Source organism: Pimephales promelas, chromosome 9 (assembly GCF_988280905.1).
Source record: "Pimephales promelas chromosome 9, fPimPro1.hap1.1, whole genome shotgun sequence".
Lineage (NCBI taxonomy): Eukaryota > Metazoa > Chordata > Actinopteri > Cypriniformes > Leuciscidae > Pimephales > Pimephales promelas.
This window is the reverse complement of record NC_142777.1, coordinates 2,094,983-2,107,292: the sequence shown is the minus strand read 5'-3', so window position 1 is coordinate 2,107,292 and position 12,310 is coordinate 2,094,983. Positions and strand designations below refer to the sequence as shown.

Here is a 12,310-nt window from a genome sequence, read left to right as displayed (position 1 = left end):
CAATTACGTTCAAAAGGTCACGAGCGACGTAGCCAGAAGTACAGAATCAAAATCGTCCGACATCGTTGTTTTACCTTTTAATTAATTTTTTTGTAAACAGCATTTGAGTTAGTTTGCACGTTCAACCTATGCGTTCAACTTGTAAACACTGACTCTGTACTTCTGGCTACGTCGCCCGTGACCTTTTGAACGTAATTACGTATTACGTGACGTTACAAACGCGCCTCACAGAATAGAGCAATGCTAGCATTTATCCTTAGAAAAGCTACATTTTTGGAATAAGGTTTGAAATAACAGATCGTTTCGCTTGATAAGACCCTTATTCACCGTCTGGAATCGTTTAAAGCCCTTTGAACAGTTTGCACTGAAACTGTCTTTTGGACCTTGAACCGTTTGGTTCCCATTGAAGTCCATTATATGGAGAAAATCCTGGAATGTTTTCATCAAAAACCTTAATTTCTTTTCGACTGAGGAAAGAAAGACATGGACATCTTGGATGACATGGGGGCGAGTAAATTATCAGCAAAAGTTTTCAAAAGTGAACTAATCCTTTAATTCTGCAAAAATATGATGCGTGTACTGTGCTTGAGATGCTAAGTTTACTAAAGTCTGGTGTTCTTTACTAAATTCACCCACTGTAATGAACCCGACAGACGGGACTTTCTGAACTGCAGCGCAAACAAACATGTGCACCCATCTCACGTTACAGATCAAGAGGGGGAGAAACAGAAATCATGAAGTCTACCAGCCCAACCTTATTAACATGTGTCGTTTAGAAAGCAGAAATAGACTAAATGAACTCACAATTCCATATCAGTGCCGAGCTTCACGGCGACGTCTTCATACTCCTGCCGGCTCTGAGCGATGAGTTCGAGGCAGCCGAGACACGTGAGCTGAGAGGCGGCGACTCGTGACGCCAGCGTCTCTCCTGCAGGAGACAGGAGACATTCACACACACTCTGAAGAAAACATGAGGTGTTTGCCTGTGCAAAAGTCACACTTGGCTGGTTGTACTTTCGCAGAATCTTTCCACTAGTGTAATCAGGACACGATCGTTCATTTATGTAAGTGAGGAGTGCAAAATAAAGTAAACTGTGACGTATTATACCCATAAACTCTTCATACAGAGACAACCAGTAAAAACACTTTGAGCTGATGATGTTTTGCTGAAGTGTGTTTTCTTAACCCATTTGTGACGGAAGCTGCGCGCCGCAACATTACATCTACCGCCGGTTACTGCGTTGCGCAACTCTGAAACTCCCGCCGGCTGCTGCGTGACGCAGCATTTTGTATTCGTCAAACTTTTCATGACACGTGCAGCATAAAACACACAGTCATTGGTTCAAATACACATGAGGTGGGTCTTGTCGATTGGTCTCTCATAAAATGAATTGTTCAGTGTTGGCATGTTTTAAAATATTATTTGTGATATTTTATATAATTGATTTATATTTTTTATTAAATTTATTTTTTGAGAATTTTTAGAAAAATGTTTTGTTATGCGAGTTCCAAGGAAGCATGTTTAAATAAAAGCTGTGATTCTTACCTTTAAAATGTATTTTATTTCATGTTTCTAAGTGCTACAGAGGCTTAGATATTAAGGTTTTAGTAGACGTTGACAATTCTTAGTATTTTTTCAGAAAACCCTCAGAAGATAAGGACATTTATCCTAGAACAACATAGGTTTTTATAGGCGTTTTTAGCTGACGTTTTAGCAGTAAATGGGTTAAATTTAACAAAAGCTGTGTGAACACAGATTATAGCCTATATATTTACTCCAGTAGTAACTCTACGAACATGTAAAATGTGTGTGTAGTGATAGAGAGCCTCTTAATCTATCAAGAAAAACATGATTCTGTATTTCTGCTCAGCAACACTGAACATCAATTTTTGTTTATCTTTTACTGTGTCTTGGAGTACAGCAATAATATTGTTCAGTCTCGTGATACGCATCAAATCGTGACACGAGGGTCTTGTTACACCCCTGGCTCTCAGTGTGTGTTACCTGCAGTGTTATATATATATATATATATATATTTTTTCATATATCTATACATTTAAAAAATAATAATAATACATGATTTCAATTATTATACATTCTTTTTGATGTCTAATAATAAAAAAAATTACATGCCCGCTCCGCTACAGTAGCAGGGAAACACTGACCTGGCATAGTGACCATGGGCGTCCCGGCCCACAGCACATCCATGCCTGTGGTGTGTCCGTTGCAGAGCGGGGTGTCCAGGCACACGTCGGCCAGCTGTCCTCGCCGCACGTGCTCCTCCTTCGGGGCCACCGGGGAGAAGATGATGCGGGACGCGGGCAGGCCCAGGTTCTGGGCGTACTGCTGGATATTGGGCTCGCCCACGGCCGGGAAGCGCAGCAGCCACAGCACACTGTTGGGCACACGCTTCAGGATCTGCACAGTGAGGAGAGAAGCTGCTTTACAACGATGATTCGATAATGAACACCACGATTTAAATTTATGATTACTCAAAACACATCTGCAGAAGCCTCTGTTGGTCACTACAGTTCTGTGCCATATTATTATAGGTGTATATAAACAGTCATTCATTGAGTAATTTGGTGAACATTACATACCTGCCAACCTAGGAGAAATTTTATGAGTACTTTTATGCGGCGGGGGGGTGTATCTCAAAATATATTTTTGTCATTATTTTTGTCTGTGACACACAGACACATGCCTATCTTTATAATTCTATAAAAATAGTTGACCTCTAAAGGTTTTTTAATTTGATGCAAATAATAAATTTAACTTGCACTGCAATGCAACAGTGAAAGTACAAAGTTTCAATCCTACTCAACTCCATTTCTTTATTCATGATTGATTAGTATTGTATTGCATATAATCTGTGCTGGTCAATTAGTCTAAAATAATTTAAAAAAATAAAATAAAAAAAAACGTGTACATGTTATTTATTTTAAATTGGCTACTTAATTGATTATTCCAATATCCAAATATGATATTAAATCCTACAGGGAAAAGGGCTTATATTTGTGCTTTCTTTGCATTTGAACATTAGGCTTCACATTATAAACAGGAGATGCATTAGCTGAATAAACTTTAGCCAATCCAAATATATTTATAGAAACAGTTAACAACGAATAGACAGGAGTCCTGTCACATGACCAATAATATAATTGTTCAAATAAGACGAATCCGACATATAACGAGGGCTGTTAACAGTAAAGCGTCCGTCGCTTAACTAATTGTAAAAACACGAATAGACAAGACAAAAAGCTTTGACATTTTGACAAAGAAAACCTGTCAAACTTTGCCTGTCAATTTTTATATTATAAATATCTTCTCTCTCTGTTTGTGAGAGCTCGCGCAGCACCGGTCGTTTTTAATCCAGAAGTACGCCAACTAGACTAGTTTTCATACAAAAATAAATACGCAACATAATTCGGTACTTTGGTTATTAACATAATAACGTAACACAAGCGGGCTATGTTTCTCAACACTGAGAATGAAAAAAATAAACGCCTGTTTCTCCAGATTTGCGCTGTATATTATCAGTCATCCACAAATAACAGCACTTTCATAATCACTAAGACATAGCGATTTCAATTTTATTTAGATTTATTGTTCAACATTACTTGAGCATTTTTGTAATTTGCGTGGCTAAATGTCTTCCTCTTATCTGAGTTACCATGAAAGATAATAATAATTTTATCAAAATGACCCGTTTTGCATCATCCAGCATATTTGGACAACTCTAGGGCTTTAGTTCAAACTACAGAGTGAACTTCCGTATTTCTGCATTGCTGCCCACAGACAGTCAGATCAAAAGTGCATTATGGGTGTTTTTATCCGTTTTCTCTAATCATGTTGAGCTGATTCCAATTTGTGTTTCTACTGTACAGACAAGTGTTACTGATAAAAGCCTTACATTGGCCCACATCTGCAGGGTGGGAGGGTCAATCTTATAGAGCTGGTTGAAGTTGCAATAGACAATCGCGTCTTCAGGAAGGCCGTATTGCGAGCGGGTGGTCACCACAATCGTTCTGGGAACTTCTTCTCCGGTTGCTGCCTTGTTGTTGATCTAAACAGAGAGGTTGAAGAACACATGAGTTACTCGTCTAGGTACTGCAAAGACAAGCATGTTCCCTAAAACAGTGTCGCCCATCCCAACTCCTCCGCCACCGTGTCTGTGCCCTACAGCAGTGGTGTGAAGGCCCGAGTGACTATTGCACACATGTCCTTTCTCAAAGCGTGCTTTTCTCGGCCAGCTCGAGTGTGCCATACCTGCAGAGCTACAGTCCCAGATACTACAACCTCCTCCAATGTAAAAATCTGAAAAACAACAACATAGGAAATATTCTGACTCTGCCGACTATCATCACAGCGTCTTTTAGCCCGATCTTCCCTTAAAGCAGGAGCCAATCAAAGGAGGAAACTGATCTGAGATGATTAGAGTAATTTCACCACCCATCTGAGTGAAATCAAGGCTCTCACGTGCGAGTGCAATTAAAACACCTCACCGCTGCTTTAATCGCCAAAACGAATTAGGCATTGACAATTGAAGACATTGAAATGAGGTGTCAGTGACAGACCACATTTACATACAAATCCACATTCAGAATTATCATTCAGGGTTCGTACACCTCATCCAAGGTCAAATTCAAGCTTTTTCCAGCACCTTACAACACTGTAAATTACATACCAGTTAGGGATGGGCAACGATTAATCGCATCCAAAATAAAAGTTTGTGTTTACATAATATATGTGTGTGTAGTGTGTATAATTAATTTGTATATTTAAATACCCACACATGCATGTATATATTTAAGAAATATGTGCATGTGTATATTTTATATATATATTTATTCACAATTAATATTATATATAAATATAAATATTTGATATATACATGCACATATTTCTTAAATATATACATGCATGTGTGGGTATTTAAATATACAAATTAATTATACACACTACACAAACATATATTATGTAAACACAAACTTTTATTTTGGATGCGATTAATCGTTGCCCATCCCTAATACCAATACAGCCAAAATTATTTAGTGCTTTTATCACATTAAAAGAGATAATGCAATAAACAGGCAAAATTGTGTTTCGTAATAGATTTATTTTTCAAAATGTATTACTGTCTAAACTAGAGAACGCCTATGAATAATACTTGAGGTCCAAATATTGCTCACAAATCAAGTCATTTCAAGGCATATACATTTATCCACTGGAATAGAGCAGTGTAAATATTGCATAAAAATGGTTGTCATTCGCAAGGCTACTTTTATACTTTAAGTAAATTTCTAAATTTTTTAAAAATACTTCTACTTGAGTATGGGAAGTGAGTAACTTTGCCATCTCTAAACTTTGGCTATGTTCACTCAACAAATGAACGAGCCATAACAGACATGCAATACTTGCATAACATTACCACACCAAGTACTAATGGCCCTTTCAGACAGGACGTGGAAAGCACTGCGCTATGATTTCAATGGCTTGCTTGCAATTTTATTACTGCGTCGACCAATTATACCAATTTAGCATTGCCGCTCTGTGACGATGACCCACGCGGCCAATAAAAACGGGGCATCCAAATGGGCGGAAATCAAAAGGAAAACTCTGTCTACTTTTGCTCTGGCTAGCGTAGCGCAAATCGCTCTGTATCCGAAGGGCTACATTTTATTTCTCCATTTAATAAACTATTAAGTCAGTTAGGTATTTATTGTGAAAGAAATACAGTTTCAATTTGAAGCATTTTATCCCAAATTTAACCCTCAGGTGCTCTTCGTTTCGGAGTCACACTTGTTATCTTCCCGGTCAAAAGTGACCGGACACCTAAAAATGAAACTTTCTCCATCCCAGTAAAACCAATGCAATTTATTTTTGTTCTATAATATTTATTCTTTTTAATTTAGTATTTTGAGACAATTTAATTGAATTTATTAATATTTATGCAATATTTATTGTTTATTTTGGCAATGGAAAAATAAATATATTTTTCTATATATATATATTATTTTTTTCAAAAAAATATTAATGCAGTATTTTAGTTTAATATAGAGTTTTTTGAAGAAAATTAGCACCATCTGGTTACAGTATAGAGAAAAAGCGTAGAATCATGGTGTAACCACTAGATGGCATGTACAGCTCTCTATGGAGAGGCGTGTGAATTCCCCAGATGTTTATGAACACTTTTTTTGTTGTTGGTGGTGGATTTGAATACATAGTTGAAACAATCTCAAAAAATATTTTTATAAAAAAAAAATTGACAAAAAAAAAAAAATTCACAATTTTTTTTTTTTTTTCATTTTTTTACAATTTCCCATTCATTTCCTATGGGGGTCATTTTTGACCAAAGACCACAAGTGTGACTATTTTTTTAAGACCACTTAGCATGCTCAGATCATGACCTCATTTTTTTTATGTGTTCACATACATAATGCCATAAAAGTCACAAAGTTTCGTAACATTGCGATGAAGCTGTGATTTTTAAAAATTCAAAACTTACTTTTTGTAATCAAAATTTATTGGTGTGTATGTGTATAAAAGTGTGTTTATATGTGTGTGTGTGTGTGTTGGTGGGTGTGTCTGTTTTAAACTCTAGATGTTGTAGAGTGTCACCCCTTTCCTGCGGTGTACTTTTTTTTAGAATTGTGGCCGATTTGTCGATTGTACATACAAAAATTCAGAGAATTTTTTTTTTTTTTTGTCAATTTCCCATTCATTTCCAATGGGTCGGTCATTTTTGACAGAAGAGCAAAAGTGTGACTCATTTTTATGACCACTTAAATTGCTCGAATAATGACCTCAATTTTTTTTGTGTGTTCACATACCCAATGCCATAAAATTCACCAAGTTTCCTAACATTCCAATGAAGCTGTAATTTTTAAAATTTCAAAACAGAAAATTTTTCGGTTTGACCGATTTGACCGAAGAGCACCTGAGGGTTCAGCAGTTTTCAAACCTTGACAACACATTCAATAATTTTCAAGGATTTCAAGCACCCGTACGAACCCTGATTATAAATTAGGTGTTATATACTGTTTGTGCACATGATTCACGTGAACACATTAAATACTCCAGTGTCAAAACAAAATAGAGGATCATAAAAGACTGGAAGAGAGTGTGCACGTAAGCCTCTTTCACAGAACGAAGGCTTGTGTTGTGCATGTAAACGTGGTCAGTTACCCGCAGATCTGTCATGCTCAGAATGAAGGACAGGACTAAATCACAAGCCAGGAAGAAGCAGGGAAACCAGGGAAAGATCGACAGATACCTGAGTGGTGGCCAGGCCGTTGCTGACGGTGAAGCCGTTGATGGTGACCTGGATCTGGCCTTGGTTGATCATGTTAATGATGGCCTCGGCAGCCGTGTTCATGGGGATGACGGGCATGGAAAGGGTACCGTTGGCGTCAGCCACCTCTTGACCATCACACTCCATCTGACAGCAGGGGAAGAAACATTAGCATGTCTGTTTACCCTGGGTAGATTAAAGCTGGGATTTCTTCACTCACCTTCACCACTTTGACATCCGGCAGACTCTCCAGAAAGGCTTTCAGATCGATGCCATTCAGCACTATGCGGTTGTCAAAAATGTGTCCGTTTGACTTGAAGTCGATCACTGCTTTTTTCTAGTGGGTAAAGAGAAAAACATGACCCTTCTTTTCTGTAAGCGATCAAAATAAAATCATGTGGTGGGAGACTGAATCGTACCTTGAGGTGAGGGAACATGTTGGCGTGATCTCCAATGAAGAAGGTGTTGGGCATGTAGGCCAGTTTCTCCGAGTACTGCTCCGCGACCTCAATGGGCGACGTGTCCTTGTCACTGATGATGTAGTCCATGAAGGGAGCACCACTGGTGCCTGGGTATCCAAGCCACATGGCCTGGCGGAGTGGAAAAAACACAGTTATTACTAGGGCTGGGTATTGAGACAAATTTCACAATTCGATTCAATATTGATTATTTTGGATATCAGTTACAATAAATGGCAATTTTTCTCAAGGGAATCAAATCTCTAAACTAATGCTGTAAACTATGGGAGTCTAGTTGTAGCCTATAGGCTTCATTAGCCTAATATGAAGGTAATAATGAACTGTTTTGTAGCTATACAAACACTTATTTAATATAATTACACTTTTATTTATTTTTATAATAATAAGATTATATGAAATAGAAACATTTAAATGGTGGCTGTCGTAAAAACTTGCCAAATTTATTCCAATATGCATTAAGGAATTTGCTGCAAATGGCTTCCTATATATGGTCCAGATCTCTCCATCAATGCCTGTTATGTCACAAACACTCTCGAATGCCAACCTGAATGGGCGCCGGGCGCAGTGCGAACAGCTCGTTGCGCGCTCCTTTAGTATACCCGTTCATGTTGACCAGGATGTGGACTCCATCCTGAAAGATCCTGTCGGCTGCTTTTCCATTACAAGGGATCTATGGAGAGATGAAGTCATGATGACATCAAAACAGACCGCCTGAAAGGAGGAAGACGCTGTGTCTTGAACAGGCCTATACTCGCCTGTGAGAGGTCGATGAAGTGATGAGACTCGGCCAAGACTTTGACTCTGAAGTTGGTGCTGTCGTCAGGGCTGAGAGCGTAGCAGAACACCTGCACGAGACACAACAGCGTGACATTTTTAATCATAAAGTTACTTTAAGCATAAAACTGCTATTTTTTGTGCATAAATAAGTGCAGTTACTAATAATATTACATGTTTATTTATTGGAAATTTGACAAAGCACTGGGCATGAATTGAGATGGATGCAGATAAAATTACCGTATTTTCCGGACTATAAGTCGCACTTTTTTTCATACCTTGGATGGTCCTGCGACTTATAGTCAGGTGCGACTTATATATCAAAATTACCAAGATTTACTCATCACAGGATCGCTGACGGCCCCAGATTATTATTTGCGAGATTTTGATGTATTTGTGGTATGACGTGAATGCATCATTTGCCGAAATTGTGGGTGACATTACCGTCTAGAGCCACGAGAGAGCGCTCTATGCGCTCTAGACTACAGCTACGGTAGTTTTACCGCTGAAAAAATTAACTGAAAACAACTGATATTAACTGAAATATTAGACTGAACGCAACCGAAACCATCATGTCGGGATTCAGAAAGGCTGGAATAACCAGAACTGATATGCCGAGTCTGACGACAGCCCCGCAGAAGAGGAGACGGCACTTCATCTTCCTCCAGAAATAGCGGAGTTGTTCAGAAGCGACACGGAGGATGAAGAATTCAACGGGTTCAGTGATGTGGAATAAGATCGCGGGAGCTTGGTGAAATTGCTTTACCGATAACTGTTGGACTCGCTGTCTTGTTACGTTATTTTATTTTATCCTATTCAGCCCCTCAGGTATGTTCTTTATAGGGCTGGGTATTGAGACAACTTTCACAATTCGATTCGATTTCGATTCACAAGCTTGCAATTCGATTCGATTTCGATTACGATTCGATTCAATATCGATTATTTTGGATATCAGTTACAATAAATGGCAATTTTTCTCAAGGGAATCAAATCTCTTAAATGCTGTAAACGATGGTCTACAAATATAGTCTAGTTGTAGCCTACTAGGCTTCATTAGCCTAATATGAAGGTAATAATTAATAATTAATTTTTGTAGCTATACAAACACTTAAATTACACTTTTATTTATTTTTATAATAAGAAGATTATATGAAATATAATCTATATATTTACAAAAATTTAAAATTTACAAAAATATATATTTATTACCCAGCCCTAGTTCTTTATGCTATTGTGTAGCTAACTGTTGATGTGTTACGTTAACAACATACCGGACACATATTCAGCCTGTTGTTCTTTGTGCTATTGTGTGTAACGTTAGCTGAATAACTTAAATGCCTTCTGTTTTAATGAATTAAAGTCTGTTTAAATAACTTTTTCTTGGTCTTGGATTTTGTTAAATAAATTTCTAAATAAATGCGACTTATAGTCCAGTGCGACTTATATATGTTTTTTTCCTCGTCATGACGCATTTTTGGGCTGATGCGACTTATTCTCCGGAGCGACTTATAGTCTGTAAAATACGGTAACTTTTATTATTAACTTGCAAAAACCTCATTTTTAAAGGGAAAATGTAATTTAAATGTTAATAATTGAACCATTGTTCTTTTAAAGTGTCATGCTCAACTGACTGACAGATTAAGTGATTATAAAAGAAGCGCTCTTCACTTGTTTTCTGTGTTAGCTAGTGCTTTTCATGAGACTTGAGATTTTTCAGAAATTAGGGAGTGGAAATGCCTAATAATCAATAAGTGCTCCTCTTCCGCCATCTACTGGTTATGGTGGTTATTTCATGTCTTAAAAAAAAAGTTTGTTTGCCACAAAGTGAGAGAGAGAGAGAGAGCTTTGAAGTGGTGGAAAAAGTGTGAAGCACTTGAAATCCCTTGAAAAGTGCTTGAATTTCACCTAAGATGAATAATGTAAAAACATTTGACTATTTCTGCCACAATACCATGGTTACAGTCAGCATTACTATAGTAAATCCATGGTGAAGCCTTCCATAACTTGTTTGTTCACAGCAAATTGTTTCTCCTGGTTTCCACGTCAGTGCCGTTTCATCCGATACGGTTTATAACTGAGAATTTTGCACCAAATGCGAACACTTCAGACTAGATCTCGCTGCGATGTTATAGAGAGTATGCGTGTGACGTCCCCGTCGGCCTGCAGTTCCTCACAGTGAGTGGCAGAAAGACTAAGCGGCTGTATTTGTTATCAGCGTGAATGCCGCGAAAAACAAACACAACACACATAAAGAGGGAAAGAGCTTTGCGATCGACTGTACAACTAGATTTGACAAAAAATCGGAGGTATATTTTTACAGACTGCTATAGAAAGAGGAGCAAATGGATCGAAACAACTGGACTCCAGTCAGTAAAAGCTGGATCTGCAGTTCTCATTGTGTGTCAATATGCTGAATTTAGCTGCAAAACCATACCCATATATTTTGTATTGTTATATATATTAACAACTCAATTAAATATTTATCATTGTATATTCTGCATTATTGGGTGTTTTTTAATAAACACTGACCAAAAAAAAAAAAGAAAAACTATAAAGTTTTAGGGCTGGACGATATGATATATATAGGCTGTATATAACACTGATATAAGTGATCCGCCGGATTTAGACCTTCCTATATTGTATTTACATAAAGCGTTCACAGGCAAATTTGCTTTATGTTTAGGTCTATATTGCTATTATTTCCCCAGTGTCGAAATCAGGCAAACATAAACGTCTGGCAACACGATTCCTGGCTGCATGTCAATATCCACGGATCACTGGATCTTTAGTAAGTTGTAAGGAACACTATATTGAGTCCAACATTTAGGCCGTGTGTCCACCAGAGCGTTTTTCCACGCGCCTGGCGTATGTTTTCAATTGTTTTCAATGGGAGTGCCGTGTTTTTTAAACGCCATGAGCGTACCGAGGCGCTGAGCGTTTTTTTCACGTTGAAGCGCCCGGCGTTTTTTTACTGGTCGCTGGGAGTTGAAAAACATTCAACTTTGGATAAAACGCAGTGCTCATCACTGTCACTTTTTACCCAGCCGTCCAATCACAGTGGAGGAGGGGCGGGACTAATACTACACCGACCAACTGTCAACGTTCAAACTGCTGCAGATATTCTGTATCATAGCAACGAAACGTCTCAACGGGAAAAAAACGCTCTCAAGCGCCCAAAGCACGGCGTCTTCAGCAGAGCGTCTAGCATTTTCAGCTGGCTAAAAACGCCTTGGTGGTAGGGTTGGGTATCGTTTGAATTTGAACGATTCTGATTCCGATTCCTTGTTTCGATTCCGGTTCCTAACGATTCTCGATTCCGATTCTTTTAAGAACCAGGGTCAAAAAAGGAAATACTCCTTCTGTAAAAATACTCCTTTTGTCACAAATTTAGCATTTTGCCGAGATTTCGTTATTTTTAGAAAAGTGAAGCCACACTTTGGACCGCCGACGTAAGCTACTCATGTTCGACTCGCGCGGTTATGCCAACACTTCCGGTAGACGCTTCTTCATTGGTGTTGTCCAGCGGTTTCTTCTTCCGCTCGGCGGACTGTGAATATCGAAACTAGGAATCGAAATTTTAACTTTTGAACGATTCCGGGAAAAACTAAAAGCTAGTCTCGGTTCCAATCGATACTCGATTCTCGATACCCAACCCTATTTGGTGGACACACGGCCTTAGTTTAAATTGATAACATTGTTCGTTTTAGTCGCAGTTTCCCCTATTAAATCCAGTCACACAGCAGATCTTTTGCCACTCGGTCA

General features: G+C 38.2%; 1 protein-coding gene across 4 annotated transcripts in view; it reads right to left on the bottom strand.

Moving 5' to 3' along the window:
• LOC120464399 (UDP-N-acetylglucosamine--peptide N-acetylglucosaminyltransferase 110 kDa subunit) overlaps positions 1-12,310 on the bottom strand; it is a 35,387-nt gene that overhangs the window by 1,419 nt on the left and 21,658 nt on the right. For 2 of the 4 annotated variants that reach the window (XM_039653870.2, XM_039653871.2), the window contains exons 14-22: positions 8,530-8,619; positions 8,319-8,444; positions 7,715-7,885; positions 7,516-7,632; positions 7,278-7,442; positions 4,271-4,318; positions 3,915-4,067; positions 2,167-2,419; positions 805-928 (exon numbers count right to left, since the gene is read on the bottom strand). In XM_039653870.2, the coding sequence (XP_039509804.1) occupies positions 805-928; positions 2,167-2,419; positions 3,915-4,067; positions 4,271-4,318; positions 7,278-7,442; positions 7,516-7,632; positions 7,715-7,885; positions 8,319-8,444; positions 8,530-8,619 (1,247 nt within the window). The remainder of the gene's footprint in view (positions 1-804; positions 929-2,166; positions 2,420-3,914; positions 4,068-4,270; positions 4,319-7,277; positions 7,443-7,515; positions 7,633-7,714; positions 7,886-8,318; positions 8,445-8,529; positions 8,620-12,310) is intronic. The other 2 variants (XM_039653872.2, XM_039653873.2) reach the window with 1 other exon arrangement.